The sequence below is a fragment of the Apodemus sylvaticus genome, chromosome 12 (genome assembly GCF_947179515.1).
Source record: "Apodemus sylvaticus chromosome 12, mApoSyl1.1, whole genome shotgun sequence".
Classification (NCBI taxonomy): Eukaryota; Metazoa; Chordata; class Mammalia; order Rodentia; family Muridae; genus Apodemus; species Apodemus sylvaticus.
Window position 1 is genome coordinate 10807403 of NC_067483.1, and position 12859 is coordinate 10820261.

Below are 12859 nucleotides of genomic sequence, written 5' to 3' on the forward strand. Positions count from 1 at the left end.
CTCAAGAAAAGGCTCCTCAAAAGTTGCTCTCTGTTACACACACACACACACACACACAAATATAATTGAAATTGAAATTATTAGATTCTAAAAGATGGCTTTTTAAATAACATATATAACAATTCTCAGGGTTGTTTTTCCATCATGAAAGTTTCTCAACAAATAAGTAAGCAACCATGGACAACAAGAAATAAAGAAGTCTTCCAGCAGTGACAAGTGACAATGAGAATTGAGGGTTGAGGTACAGGGGGAATTAAAGGCCCCAGACTTGCAGGTAGCCAATTCCCTTCTTGGATAAGCTATTGATGCTTCCTTCATATGTCATACTCTTTCTACGAGTGCATGTATATGTAAAGGCCGTCCTTTGCCCAGCAAATCTCCTCCCTTCAGACTGTATTTCTCTGACAAATCTACCTTAGTCCATAGTTAACCTGAGGAGCCATCAATACTTGGTAGATTTGAGTTTTCATTCCCAGAAATCTTAATTAAGAGCATATAATTTCAGGGAAACAAATGCATTTTTATTGAGTACTTCAAATGCTTCTGAGGCAAGTGCTATTTTTCTCTGGCTTTGATGCACAACAGTAGGCACATGTAAGGTTTGTCTTTGATCCAAAGCAGTAATTTGCTGAATAGTTGTGATAACTTTCATTGTCAGCATGAAAGCAAGCAATCATCTATGAAGGGAACAACAGTAAGAGATTACCTAGCTTAGGGTAGCTTGTAGGCATGTCTATGGGAGAATTATGTTGAATAGTTGAATGCCCACTCTGAGTGACCTGAGCATATTGACAGGAGCCAGGAAACAAGTTGAGCACTAGCATATGAGCAAGCATTCATCTCTCTCTGTTCTTAACTGTGAATGTGGTGAAACTAATCAACTTTCTGCCACCTTGATTGCCCAGCATTAGAGGATTGTAAACTGAGATTGTGAGCTGAAATAATTATCATCTTTCTCCCTTAAAATGCTTTTCAAGGTATTTTATCTCAGTAAAAGGAAACATAGCTAAGATAATTATGTTTTTACAAAGTGTGTAGACTATATGTGTTAACTCCTTTGGTGACATTGGATAGTTTTGTAAAATCAACAGGTGAAAGTCACTGCTTAAAAGAGGAAAATAAATTCACAATAACAAAATCTGCATATTCAAGATTATTCCTACTACAAGAGAGAAATAAAATAGCTGCCTTCTTGGTTGACTTCCTTCCAGAATAGTGCTTCTTAATCTCTGCGTCATGACCCTTTTTTATGGTGGGGGTTGTCAAATGATGCTTTCACAGAGGTCACATAAAGGTATCCTTCATATTAGATATTAACATTATGATACAAAGTGATATTAGAATTTTAGTTATATATTAGCAGTGAAAATAATTTTATGATTGGATGTCACCACATCATGATGAACAGTATTAAAGGATTGAAGTCTTATGAAGGTTTAGAAACATTGCTTTAGACATCACTTCAATTATGCCCATGTTTAAAAACCTTCTTTGTTTAAGATAGATCCTTAGTTCATATTCACTCTCTACAACTCTCAAGATAACACATGAATGCCATGACTGCAGAAGAACAGAATTTCATGAATTACCCTGGGTGGCAATTTTCAAGAATGAAAACATACTCCTCTTATGGTTCTTGATATCTTACATCAATTCTCAAAAAAAAGCAGAGCATAGCTATTTCTGATTTCAGGTGGCAAATGGTTATGCAAGCCAAAGTGCTCTTAGCTTTGAACTTTTTGTTGATGCCTTATTGCATTATTGACTTATCCTTATAGAGAGCCCTATAAAGTATAATAATATTTCTACTTCTCAGCTGAGGTGCATATATATATGTATATATATATATATATATATATATATATATATATATAATATTTAATTATGTTTAGTATATTATAAATATATATGTAAGTCTAGAATAAGATGAGATAACTATAGAATGAGGAAATAGATATGCTTCTAAAGTGAATATCCTGTAAGCATGAAGACCTGAATTCCATTCCCAGAACACAGATCAAGTTGGATGGAATATTATACCCTAGTAATCCCAGCAGTAAGAAAATAAATATGACCAGCCCCTAAATATGACCAGACTTTTGTGGGCCACTTCTTCACCAGCATAGACACAGCTGAAAGTTCCAAATCAAGAAAAATTATTGGGTCAAGTGATGGACCTATCATGTTCTTCAGAAACATTGGAGATTTTGGTCTAGCCACTTTTGCACCCATACATGTCAACACACGCACACACACACACACACACACACACACACACACACACACACACTTTAATTCTCAATATGATTATTTTGTTATTATGTGGACATATGTATGCTGTATGACTTGGTCCATGTAGTTACTTACTGTAGGAGCATCCATAGACCTCCACTCTCATGCCAATCTTTCCATATGGATTCCACTCCAGGGGCACAAAGCGAACAAAGCGGGTTCTCACAGACTTCAGCAGTTTATGGTGAACTACACTGTTAGCATTCATGTTTCCTACAAATGTCTAAAAGAGAAGAAAATTCAATGAGCCCTATATTATCAAGCCATATAAACAGAAGTATGCATGTTTATCCACTCAGGGTTTTTGAGAATGTCAACGATAACAAAAAAATAAAACAAGACAAAGCAAAGCAAAGTTCCTAGTTTCCCAGACATTACTCTAATGTGATGACAGTATTGCCACAAGCCTTACAGTTTTTCCTAAGTATCAAATACTATTGTTTAGGAAGATCCTTTTCCTATAATAATGCCTAAGTTTTATGAATAAAGAAAACTTCAAGGTATAACACCTGGAGATTTAAATGTTAACAATATCATGACATTCTAGTTTTCTATGTTTTATACTCACTGTGAACTGTAAGATAACTGACACTCCCCTCCTGGATGGAAAGGTGTATTCCTGAAATATTTGTCAGTGTTATTTGGGAATAATTATTACCTAAGCACATTATCACCATCGTTTTAAGAATTAAAAAAAAAAAACAAAAAACAAAAGTTAGTGCAGGAAGGGAACACATAAAGAAATCAATCTCCAAATCATCTAGTTATCCAGTAGTTAGAGATTAGCGTGAAGTTCACTTCCAACACTGTTAAATTCTAATACCCATATTAGTTTTTCTAGTTCCTACTTCTCTATACAATCATCGGGTTTTACAGGAAGGAAACATCACAGTCTAGCTATATATGTATGCTGCGGTGGCCCAGTGATGTCTATAAAAATGATATTTTACAGACAGAGGAGGAAAAGAAATGCCTTGTGGGAATAAAGGAACTCTCTGGAAGCTGTGGAAGCTGATTATCTCACCTGACAATTTACTGTACTCTCTTACTTTCTGGCTATTTAAGATGGGCCCTTAGTTCTCAAGCAGCAGTTAGCCCTGACTTCCTCCTTTTCTCTCTTCACAGGGATTCCTAAGGCCTGGCTGATAATCCGGTCTTTGAAGTCAACTCACTGACAGCTAACTCCCATTTTAGAATTTCAGTGCCTTGCCTCATAGTTGTTTACATAATTGCTACCTTCCTACTACATGCTGGTTTTTATGGCTGTGCGTATGTATATGAGGATGGCTCTGGCACTCTGGTACTGAAAGCATTAATTTAGTCAGGAAGTTTTTTGTTTTACAAGGTAAAAGGCTAAATGTTAGATAAGGATTTCTCACAAGAACTTGTTAAGACTGAGGTGGTATAAGAAACTTCAAACTTTTTGAAGGTTTGTTGTAAACTATGAGTGACTCTGTATTCTAATCAGGAAGTTTGATGGCATCTGTAAATTGATCTTCTGTATCTGTTTCTTGAGAAACTTTGTTCCTGATTGATGTTGCATTTCCTTGTACCAAATGGCTATGGTAATTGTGCCTGCCTCACTGGCTGCATCTTTTGAAATGGTAATACCAACTTTTCCTGTATAAAAATCCTTGCCTTAGAGCTCCAAAATACATTCAGTTCAAACTGCCTCTGTGTGTGTGTGGTTTGTTCTGTCTGTCATCTCAGCCAGACCTGTGCCTTCCTGGACCAGAGGACCCTGGTTACCCCACAGCAGACCCACGGTCTGTAACATATGTAGTACATTTTTTTCTGTTTATTTGTGATTGAGGGTTATTTGAAAAAAATCACAGGGTCTGAAGAGATGGGTCAGTGGTTAACAGTGCTTACTGCCTTTCCTATTACCCACATTTCGGGATCTTGGAGGAGAGGATAATAGCACCGCTATACTAAACCAGTGCAATCTCTTACTTCATAGTAAATATTGACTGCTACATTCACAGATAAGAAATATTCACCCCCCCTCAAAGAAAACTTTCCTTGAAAGAGAAAAACAATCACAGAAACCACAACTGATTAAAATATAGAGAACGAGTACTGGATAATGCCCAGTGCCACCTAATTCATACATCTACCACAGGACTCTACCACCTAATCCTCAGGGACCAGTATGGAAGAGATGGAGGAAAGATTGTAAGAGTCTAGAGAAAAGAATATTTCCTATGAGATTGAGACTCCTAACCATATCAGAAAAGTCTCACCCATATAGCTGCTTTAATAGAATTCAAAGAAGGACACCAATTAACATCTTAATATGGAAGTTCAGGAGCATGAGGCTTCAACCCCAAATAAGGAACTACAGTCAACTAAGGAATGCTGAGAGCAGGAGAAATAGTGCTCCACTGAGAAGTACCCTTGAGTTGCTTATCCATTATCAAATGGTCAGTCCTGAAGTCAGATAAATATATATAGAAAACATTGTACAAACACAGCAGGTCTTATGAGAATCCATGTGCAAACAAACACATACATGAATACATTATAATGTAAGACACTTGTGAATACATGTGAAAATTTATAGAAAAGGATGTCATAAATTTGAGGAAGAGAATTGGGGAAATATATGTGATGGGTTGAAGAGAGGAAAAGGAAAGAGAATGTAATTTTTATGCTGCAATTTCAAAACTAAAAAGTAAATCTTACTGTACTGGCTAGTTTTGTGTGTCAACTTGACACAGGCTGGAGTTATCACAGAGAAAGGAGCTTCAGTTGGGGAAGTGCCTCCATGAGATGCAGCTGTGGGACATTTTCTCAATTAGTGATCAAGTGGGGAGGGTCCATCGTGGGTGGTGCCACCTTTGGGCTGGTACTCTTGGGTTCTATAAGAGAGCAGGATGAGCAAGCCAGGGGAAACAAGCTAGGAAGAAACATCCCTTCATGGCCTCTGCATCAGCTCCTGCTTCCTGACCTGCTTGAGTTCCAGTCCTGACTACCTTTAGGGATGAAATGCAACATGGAAGTGTAAGCTCAATAAACCCTTCCCTCCACAATTTGCTTCTTGGTCATGATGTTTGTGCAGGAATTGAAACCCTGACTAAGACAAATTGGTACCAGCATAGTGGGGTATTCATGTGACAACCTGACCATGTTTTGGGGAGGATTGTGAAAGGACTTTGGAACTTGGAGCTAGAAAATCCATTAGAATATTAAGAGCTGTGTGGAAAGTTCTGTAGGAGCTTGGAAGACAATGTTAAGAACAGTGCAAAAGATGGAGGCCTGGCTTGTGAAATTTCAGAGGGAAGATTAAAGACACTTACAGTGGCCATGTTTTGATTGTGAAGATTCTGTGGTTTTGGTTAGCTGGGGCTGAAGAATCAGCTGTGAGTAACAAATACCAGAACCACTATAGCAAACCTTTGTGTTACTGGGACTATTAATGCTGGTTAGCTGGAGCTAAGAAATTAGCAGTGATTAAGAAGAGACTAGGATCACTGAGATGAAATCTCCTTGGAAGTATTTCCTGAGAGCACAGAGAGGGTGTTCCAGAGATTGCCACAGTTGTATTTTGTGCTGTGGCTGGACTTGGTACTGTGTAAGAGTCACCCAGATGGTATTTGTTTTGAAGGCATGAAGGGGTCATGAAGAGAAACTGAGGCTCTTGGCACAGTGAGAGGCCACGGAAGGCCATTGGTGAAGGTGCAACCTCAGTTGCAATTGATGGCCCAGGACTTTAAGGGGTCATGCATAGGAGCAGAGGCTTGTCACCATGAAGAGAGCCTATGAGAGGCTATTGGTGAAGCCTAATTACAGTAGAAGTCAGCAGTGTTTTGGAGATTCCAGTGCCATGAGATGACCACCAAGAACAGCAGCAGCAGTGGAGTACAGGCAGCTGGAGCCTAGAAGACAAGCTGTGTGCTACAAATGGCAGAGCTGGAGAAGTGACCAACGCCCTTGGAGGAGCCCAGAAGATGGTGAGTTGGATCCCAGAAATTGAACCATTGGAGTTTGAGTTTTGCTTTTGGTTGTGACTGTGCCCTAATATGTTTCCCTTTTGAAGGAAGAAAGTACTTTAGTGGAACCTACAATTAAAAGACTTTGAATTTTTAAAAGACTTTGAATTTTAAAGATATTGGACATTTTAAGGTGATTGAAATTTTAATACATAAAGACTGTGGGACTTTTAAAGTAATTTAGATCTTGGGGATAAATAAGAAAGTAACAGTTGAGGCTTAATAGTGATGTGTTTGTGAGTCAAGTTGACAAGGGGTCAATTGTACTGGCTAGTTTTGTGTGTCAACTTGACACAGGCTGGAGTTATCACAGAGAAAGGAGCTTCAGTTGGGGAAGTGTCTCCATGAGATCCAACTGTGGGGCATTTTCTCAATTAGTGATCAAGTGGGGAGGGTCCATTGTGGGTGGTACCACCTTTGGGCTGGTGCTCTTGGGTTCTATAAGAGAGCAGGCTGAGAAAGCCAGGGAAATCAAGCCAGGAAGAAACATCCCTCCATGGCTTCTGCATCAGCTCCTGCTTCCTGACCTGCTTGAGTTCCAGTCCTGACTTCCTTTAGTGATGAACTGCCACGTGGAAGTGTAAGATCAATAAACCCTTTACTCCCCAACTTGCTTCTTGGTCATGATGTTTGTGCAGGAATAGACTGCAGTAATTGACTAAGACACTTACTAAAATAAATACTTTTTGCACAAGCTTGAAAAACATATTTTGGATCCCAGCACCCACATGATGAGCTTGGCATGGTCTCCTTTGCATAGCCATCCGTAAAGTGGGAAGATATGGTAGGATTTCTGAAACCTGCTAGCTCATCAAAAATCCAAAATTTAGGGTTTAGCAAGGGGACCTGCTTTAAAGGTCGAAGGCAGATAATGATAGAAGACATAAAAACACAGGCACTTAACATCTGGACTCTGGATACACATATGCACAGTTGTCCATGAACAAAGGTGTACATATGCCACATACACATATATGCTTCATAAGCAAACAGAAATACAAACACTAACACAAGATTCACTTTGTCTGTTTTAATTGTGGCTCAGATGCTTCACTTACATGGCTGATTATTTTAGAATTATTTTTCTGCAGAAAGGATACAACTCTATACTTTAAAAACATCGTGATCAAGTGTCCATAAACAAAATTCAACATTTGAACCATTTTATAGTACATAATTCAGTTTTAGTGTACTTACATTGCACAACTGTTACAATTGAACTTGAGTAAATGTGTTATCTATTTTGCAAAGCCAGGCCGTGAGCTGTTAAACAGACGTGTGTGTAACACTAAGTCATTATTCTTCCCAGGCTCATTAATGTATAGGTAGTCTTCCTGATCATGTACAGTGACAGTATACCTGATTTCACTCTAATGGTCAAAATGAACATGAAGTAAAAGGATTTTGTGACACAAAACATGAATGCACACACACACACACACACACATGAAAGAGAGAAAGACAGAGAGAGAGAGGGAGGGGCAAACAGAGACAGACAGAGACAGACAGACAGGGCAGAGATAGAAGATATAGCAAAGTGAAGGACAGGGAAAAGGACATGGACAAAAAGACATAAAAAATTCCTAATAGATATATTTGTGAAATTGTAATTGTCTGAAAGTCTATTCTGAATTCTAAAATAGAGACTTAGTGATTTCTTGAAAACACATGCAGGTCTTTGAAAAGCAACATTTTCTAATTACCATCAAAAGGCCTGTCTCACCAAGAAGGCCAGCTAAAGGGAAGGGATGGAAATACTGGAAGCTCAGACAAATCATAAAAGCATCACCTCTGTTTTGATAAGGTACATTTATTTAAGCATATGGTAATTAATACATAAAAGCACAAAGTTAAAGCTGAAATAAATAAACCAACTCATACTTCATGTGTCTTTCTTGCATATGTGATAAAATGGGGTTTCAACAAGCTCTCAGGTAATAGAAATAAAGAAATTATATGCAATTAATTTGATCAGCTATTTATGACTGGCAAGGATTGTAAAAACATGGTATTTTAGGAGAGAAAGGAAAAATCACAATACTGAATTCTACTCTGAGTTATAACTTTTTATTTGTTAGGTTAGTTATGATGTCTGGTTCAACATTTTAAGTGCATATAAATGTACCAACAATTTCAGAGCCCTGTCACTGATTTAGGCTGAAATGCCACTCTTCATTTGATGGCCACGTAGATACTTAGTGGTAGCTGTGTGATTAGTAAAAGGAAATGGTTGATCTGAAGTTTACACTTTGTTATGCAACAATTTTTGGTGGGATGTAAAGCATTCCATCTGTCAGGAAGCTATTTAAATAGGGGGATAATCATTTCAAAAATAGCTTCAGCAATTCCCTTGAGCTGACTAGATAGACTAGGTTCCTCCCTTCCACAGTAGACAATAACTGCTGAGAGTCACTCTCAGATGATCATAGCCAAGGTGCAGAGAAGACTGGCCAGAACCTATGCCAGGAAGAAACAGAAACCAGCCAAGCTTCCTGAAAGAGATTTAGATAAACTAGAGAATATGGAAAGTACTTGTTGAGCTCCCTGGAGGTGTAGAGTATACTCCATGGTTCCCCAGATTTCAACTGTGAGTTGTTAACCATTCTAGGGCAGGCCTTGATGATGCAGCTGTCTTTGAGTCATTCCCGTTCCGGAAAGTATGCCTTTGCCCAAATTACTGAAAGTACTAAAACTCACTGGTTCACCACGTGGACTTTGGTGATATCCATATTTTGGTCTGTCATGGATTCTCTGAAAGGCATGTAGCCAGCCAGAGCCTAGAAAACATGGCTCTGGTAAGCCTTGTAATTATCTCTCATTCCTGCTGCATTGCTAGAAACCATTAAATTATATTCATAAAGCTATCCCCAAGGTCTATTTCCTTATTTCATCATTTTGTCCTTCTAGGCTGACTACTAAGGTCCATCTATCAAAATACTGAAGTCCATAAATCAAAAATCCCTATGGTTCACCTAATTAATGTGCCCAATTAAAATTCAACCCTGCATCCTAGCATGGGGTTTCCTTCTTTACCTTATAAATTGCAAATTTCCTGTGGACCACATCTGTCTCCTCTCTATCTAGATGGCATCCTCTTTCCTCTGCGACACCCACACCCTCCCTGCTCATTCACTTCTTCTTGACCCTCAAACTCCATCTCCTGACTGTGCTTCTTATTTTCTGTTCTTTGTTCTTCTGGGGCGAATAAATCTCCTTTGTGCAGAGAACTTATACAGTGCCAATACTTATCACTTTATTTCCTATCTGGAGTGAGTAGACATGTGTTTGTCACATAACACTTTTCCCATGTTCTGCCTCTTTTGTCTGGTTTTGGCTTCCACAGTAAGGAACAATGAAAGAATTTTAGGAAATAATGCATCTTATTTGTCTTGATTGGCATGGCTCTATATTAGTATAATTCAACTTATAAATATAAATAAATTAATAAATAAATAAAGTATTATTGATTTAGTAGAATCTGAAAATCTAGGGAAGATGGACACCATGGTCCTGGTATTTTAAATAGTATGACTGAGTTGATACTATAGGCAGCCAAAGAAAGAACTACTGTTACATTTTTGCTGAGCTAAGTATGGAATGCTGAGTTTATTTATGATGTACAGTGCATTTACCAAGATATGCAATTATGAAAAACATGTGTAGAGTTGTAGGCCTGCATATACTCTGCCTCTGGGAATGGCTGTTTGGTGAATCAGAATGAAGGGAGCTTGACTGTGCTTATCTCACACATCCAGGATTGGTGCTGGGCCACAGAGAAGTTCTGAGGCATGGACAGCAGTTGGGCGAAGCACAGTCTGACACTTGGGAAAGCTGGATCTACTTTGTAAAGTCTGAACCTTGGGAAAGCTGGAGCTGGTTCATGGGCAACAGGGCCTGTGATGAGGCTGGGGCTGAGACAGTTCTCAGACTCTTGGACATCCAGGCACCACTAGATGTATAGGTAGAAAAATAGCACTAAAACCCAGACAACAACAAAATTATCTAAAGCAACAAGCTTTCCCAGGATATGTAGGACTCCAAGATCATGATACTTCTAGATCCCAGTCTCAAGTCATTCAGTTTCAAGGTCACTAGTTATCAGGGGTAGTATATAGCTCAACCAGGATAGTGAGATGGTTCACTGGGTAGAGCCACATTCTCTGCCTTCAACACCTGAGTTTAATCCCTAGATCCTGCAAGGGAGAATGAGACAGCTGACTACTAAAGGTTTGCAGTCCACATATGCTTTGTAGCAGGTGTACCTGCACATATAATACTCCCATATACATATACATGTATAAACTACCTCTGCATACTCTCTTTCTCTTTCTCTCTGTCTCTCTGTCTCTCTCTCTTTCACACACACACACACACACACACACACACACACACACACACACACGTATACACCCATACACACAAACACAAACTAGAAGTGATTATTCTGAATTATATTTTCTTTTATCCTTTGTTTTGTTTGATGAATCATTATGATTCCCTATAATTATTTTTACTCTCTTCTGTCACTGTCTTTGAACTTTCAAGGTCATAGACATCAAAAAATTACATTTAAACATGATGTTGAAGTACAACGATAATAGACCTTGAATCACATTGTCCCTTCCCCAGCCTATATTAATAACCAATCACATTTGTTTTGGAAGGAAGCTTCTTTAATAATATAAAAATTAAATTAATAATAAAAAAAGCTCCAATCTCTTCCGATAATGATAAGAACCTTGCCAGCTGTACAATGGAGCACATTACTTATGATGACAAGTACGAATATGTGGCTCAATTATTGCTAGAAACTAAACAAATCATAAGTATCAACAGTGTCAGTTACTTTACTTACTATTATTATAACATAAAAAAAGCAACTTGAGGTAGAAACAATTTATTTTCTTGTAGATTTGGAAAGGCAACTGTTCCTCAATCCATCATGTTTGGGAAGGCATGGCAGAAGAAACAGAGACCTGCTGATCATACTGAATATATAGTCAGGAAGCAGAGAGTGACCAGGAGGTGGGACAAAACTGTAGAGACTCAAAATCTGCCTCCAGAGAGTGAACCACTTCCTCCAATGAGGCTCTGTCTCCTAAATGTTTCACAACATCCAGTTGGGAAGCAAGTATTTAAGCACAGAAGCTTATGATGGGATGTTTTACATTCAAAAACAACATCAACCAAGAGCCAAATAGATATGTGGTTTTGTTACCCAATGACTTGAATGATGCAATCAACTAGTTATTCATAAATGCCAAAGGCAAAGAGGCATCAAATTATTGAATGCAGATGGTCTCCACCAAAGATTTCCATTGTTGTTGTGTTTCTGAAGCTCCACCTGTCTGGAGGATGAGGGATGATAAACTGAGTGTTGAGAAGCATGTTCCAGTTTGTTGACATTTTTTTTTTTACACTGAAGCTGCAACAGCAACATGAATGCAGTTCTGCCATACTATGTATATATGGAAAGACTAAAATACCTACTTAGCAAAATTCATCTTTTCACATTCTACTAAAGAAAGAATGCCATTGTCCTTCTAAGAAACAGATAGAAATGTTCTTCCCTATGAAGCAGAGAGCCACTGTATGAAGGTAAGCAGCAGGGCATGGTCTTTTGTTATTAGATCTAGGAAAAGATTTCAAATTTTGATAAGGGACAGGCCCAGAACTAGAGGAGCTCACTTACAGGTCTAAGGTAAGATGTCTGGGCCAAGTAAGTGATGAAATCAAGATAGACGGCTGGATAAGCTTGTTAAACAGCCCACATATATGTATACATGGCAATGAGTCTATAATGTGATCAATCCTGCTAAGCAGGATATGCTGATGTTGTTGCCTCTTGAGAAATGTAATATAGTATATATGAATATGTGTATGTATAAGATTTCAAATCTGTCATTCACCTCTATCTAGTATTTATCCTCTACCAATTATTATGAACCATTCTGCCAATGCACTGTAAGATGCAGGAGATAAATTCTCTTAAAGTCACAGTGGACATGGCAGCGGCTACAACAAAGGGAGAGAGCCTTGGAAATGCAGCCGATTAAAGCACCTGAGCCGACCTTGGGGCCTATCTGTGGGCCCTGCACTCTCTGGATGAATCGGAGAAGTCCCGTTGTATCAGAGAAAGATGGAGAGTAGCTTTGACTGTGAATGTGGTAGGCTGGAGCCACCTAACCACTAAGAAGAGACACCTGTCAGCCAACATCACCAGAACTTCCTGCTCAAACACAGAGACAGGGAAGCGAGAAAGCAGCCGTAATTAGTTCATCCCAGCAACTTAAGATGCTGCTCAGGACCAGTCCAATACTGAATGTAACTGCACTGTGAGAGGATGTCCACAGAGGCCTGTCTCACACATATTTATTCAGTCTTAACCCATGTTAAGTTGGTTAGCATAGTAAATTTGAGTGTATAGTATGTCATTTCATTCCGTTTGAGTTTCTTGAGTGCTTTCTTTAAATATCTGCAGAGTTGCTGCCCTTCCTTGAACTATTAGCACTGCAATCTTCTTAATTCTCATTATGAATAGAGATTTTCAAGCTTTAAGTCTGAGGAGAATTCAG

General features: G+C 38.6%; 1 protein-coding gene across 3 annotated transcripts in view; it reads right to left on the reverse strand.

The window, feature by feature from the left end:
* LOC127697757 (contactin-associated protein like 5-3) overlaps nt 1-12859 on the reverse strand; it is an 826357-nt gene that overhangs the window by 541877 nt on the left and 271621 nt on the right. For all 3 annotated transcript variants that reach the window (XM_052201048.1, XM_052201047.1, XM_052201046.1), the window contains exon 4: nt 2368-2515. In XM_052201048.1, the coding sequence (XP_052057008.1) occupies nt 2368-2515 (148 nt within the window). The remainder of the gene's footprint in view (nt 1-2367; nt 2516-12859) is intronic.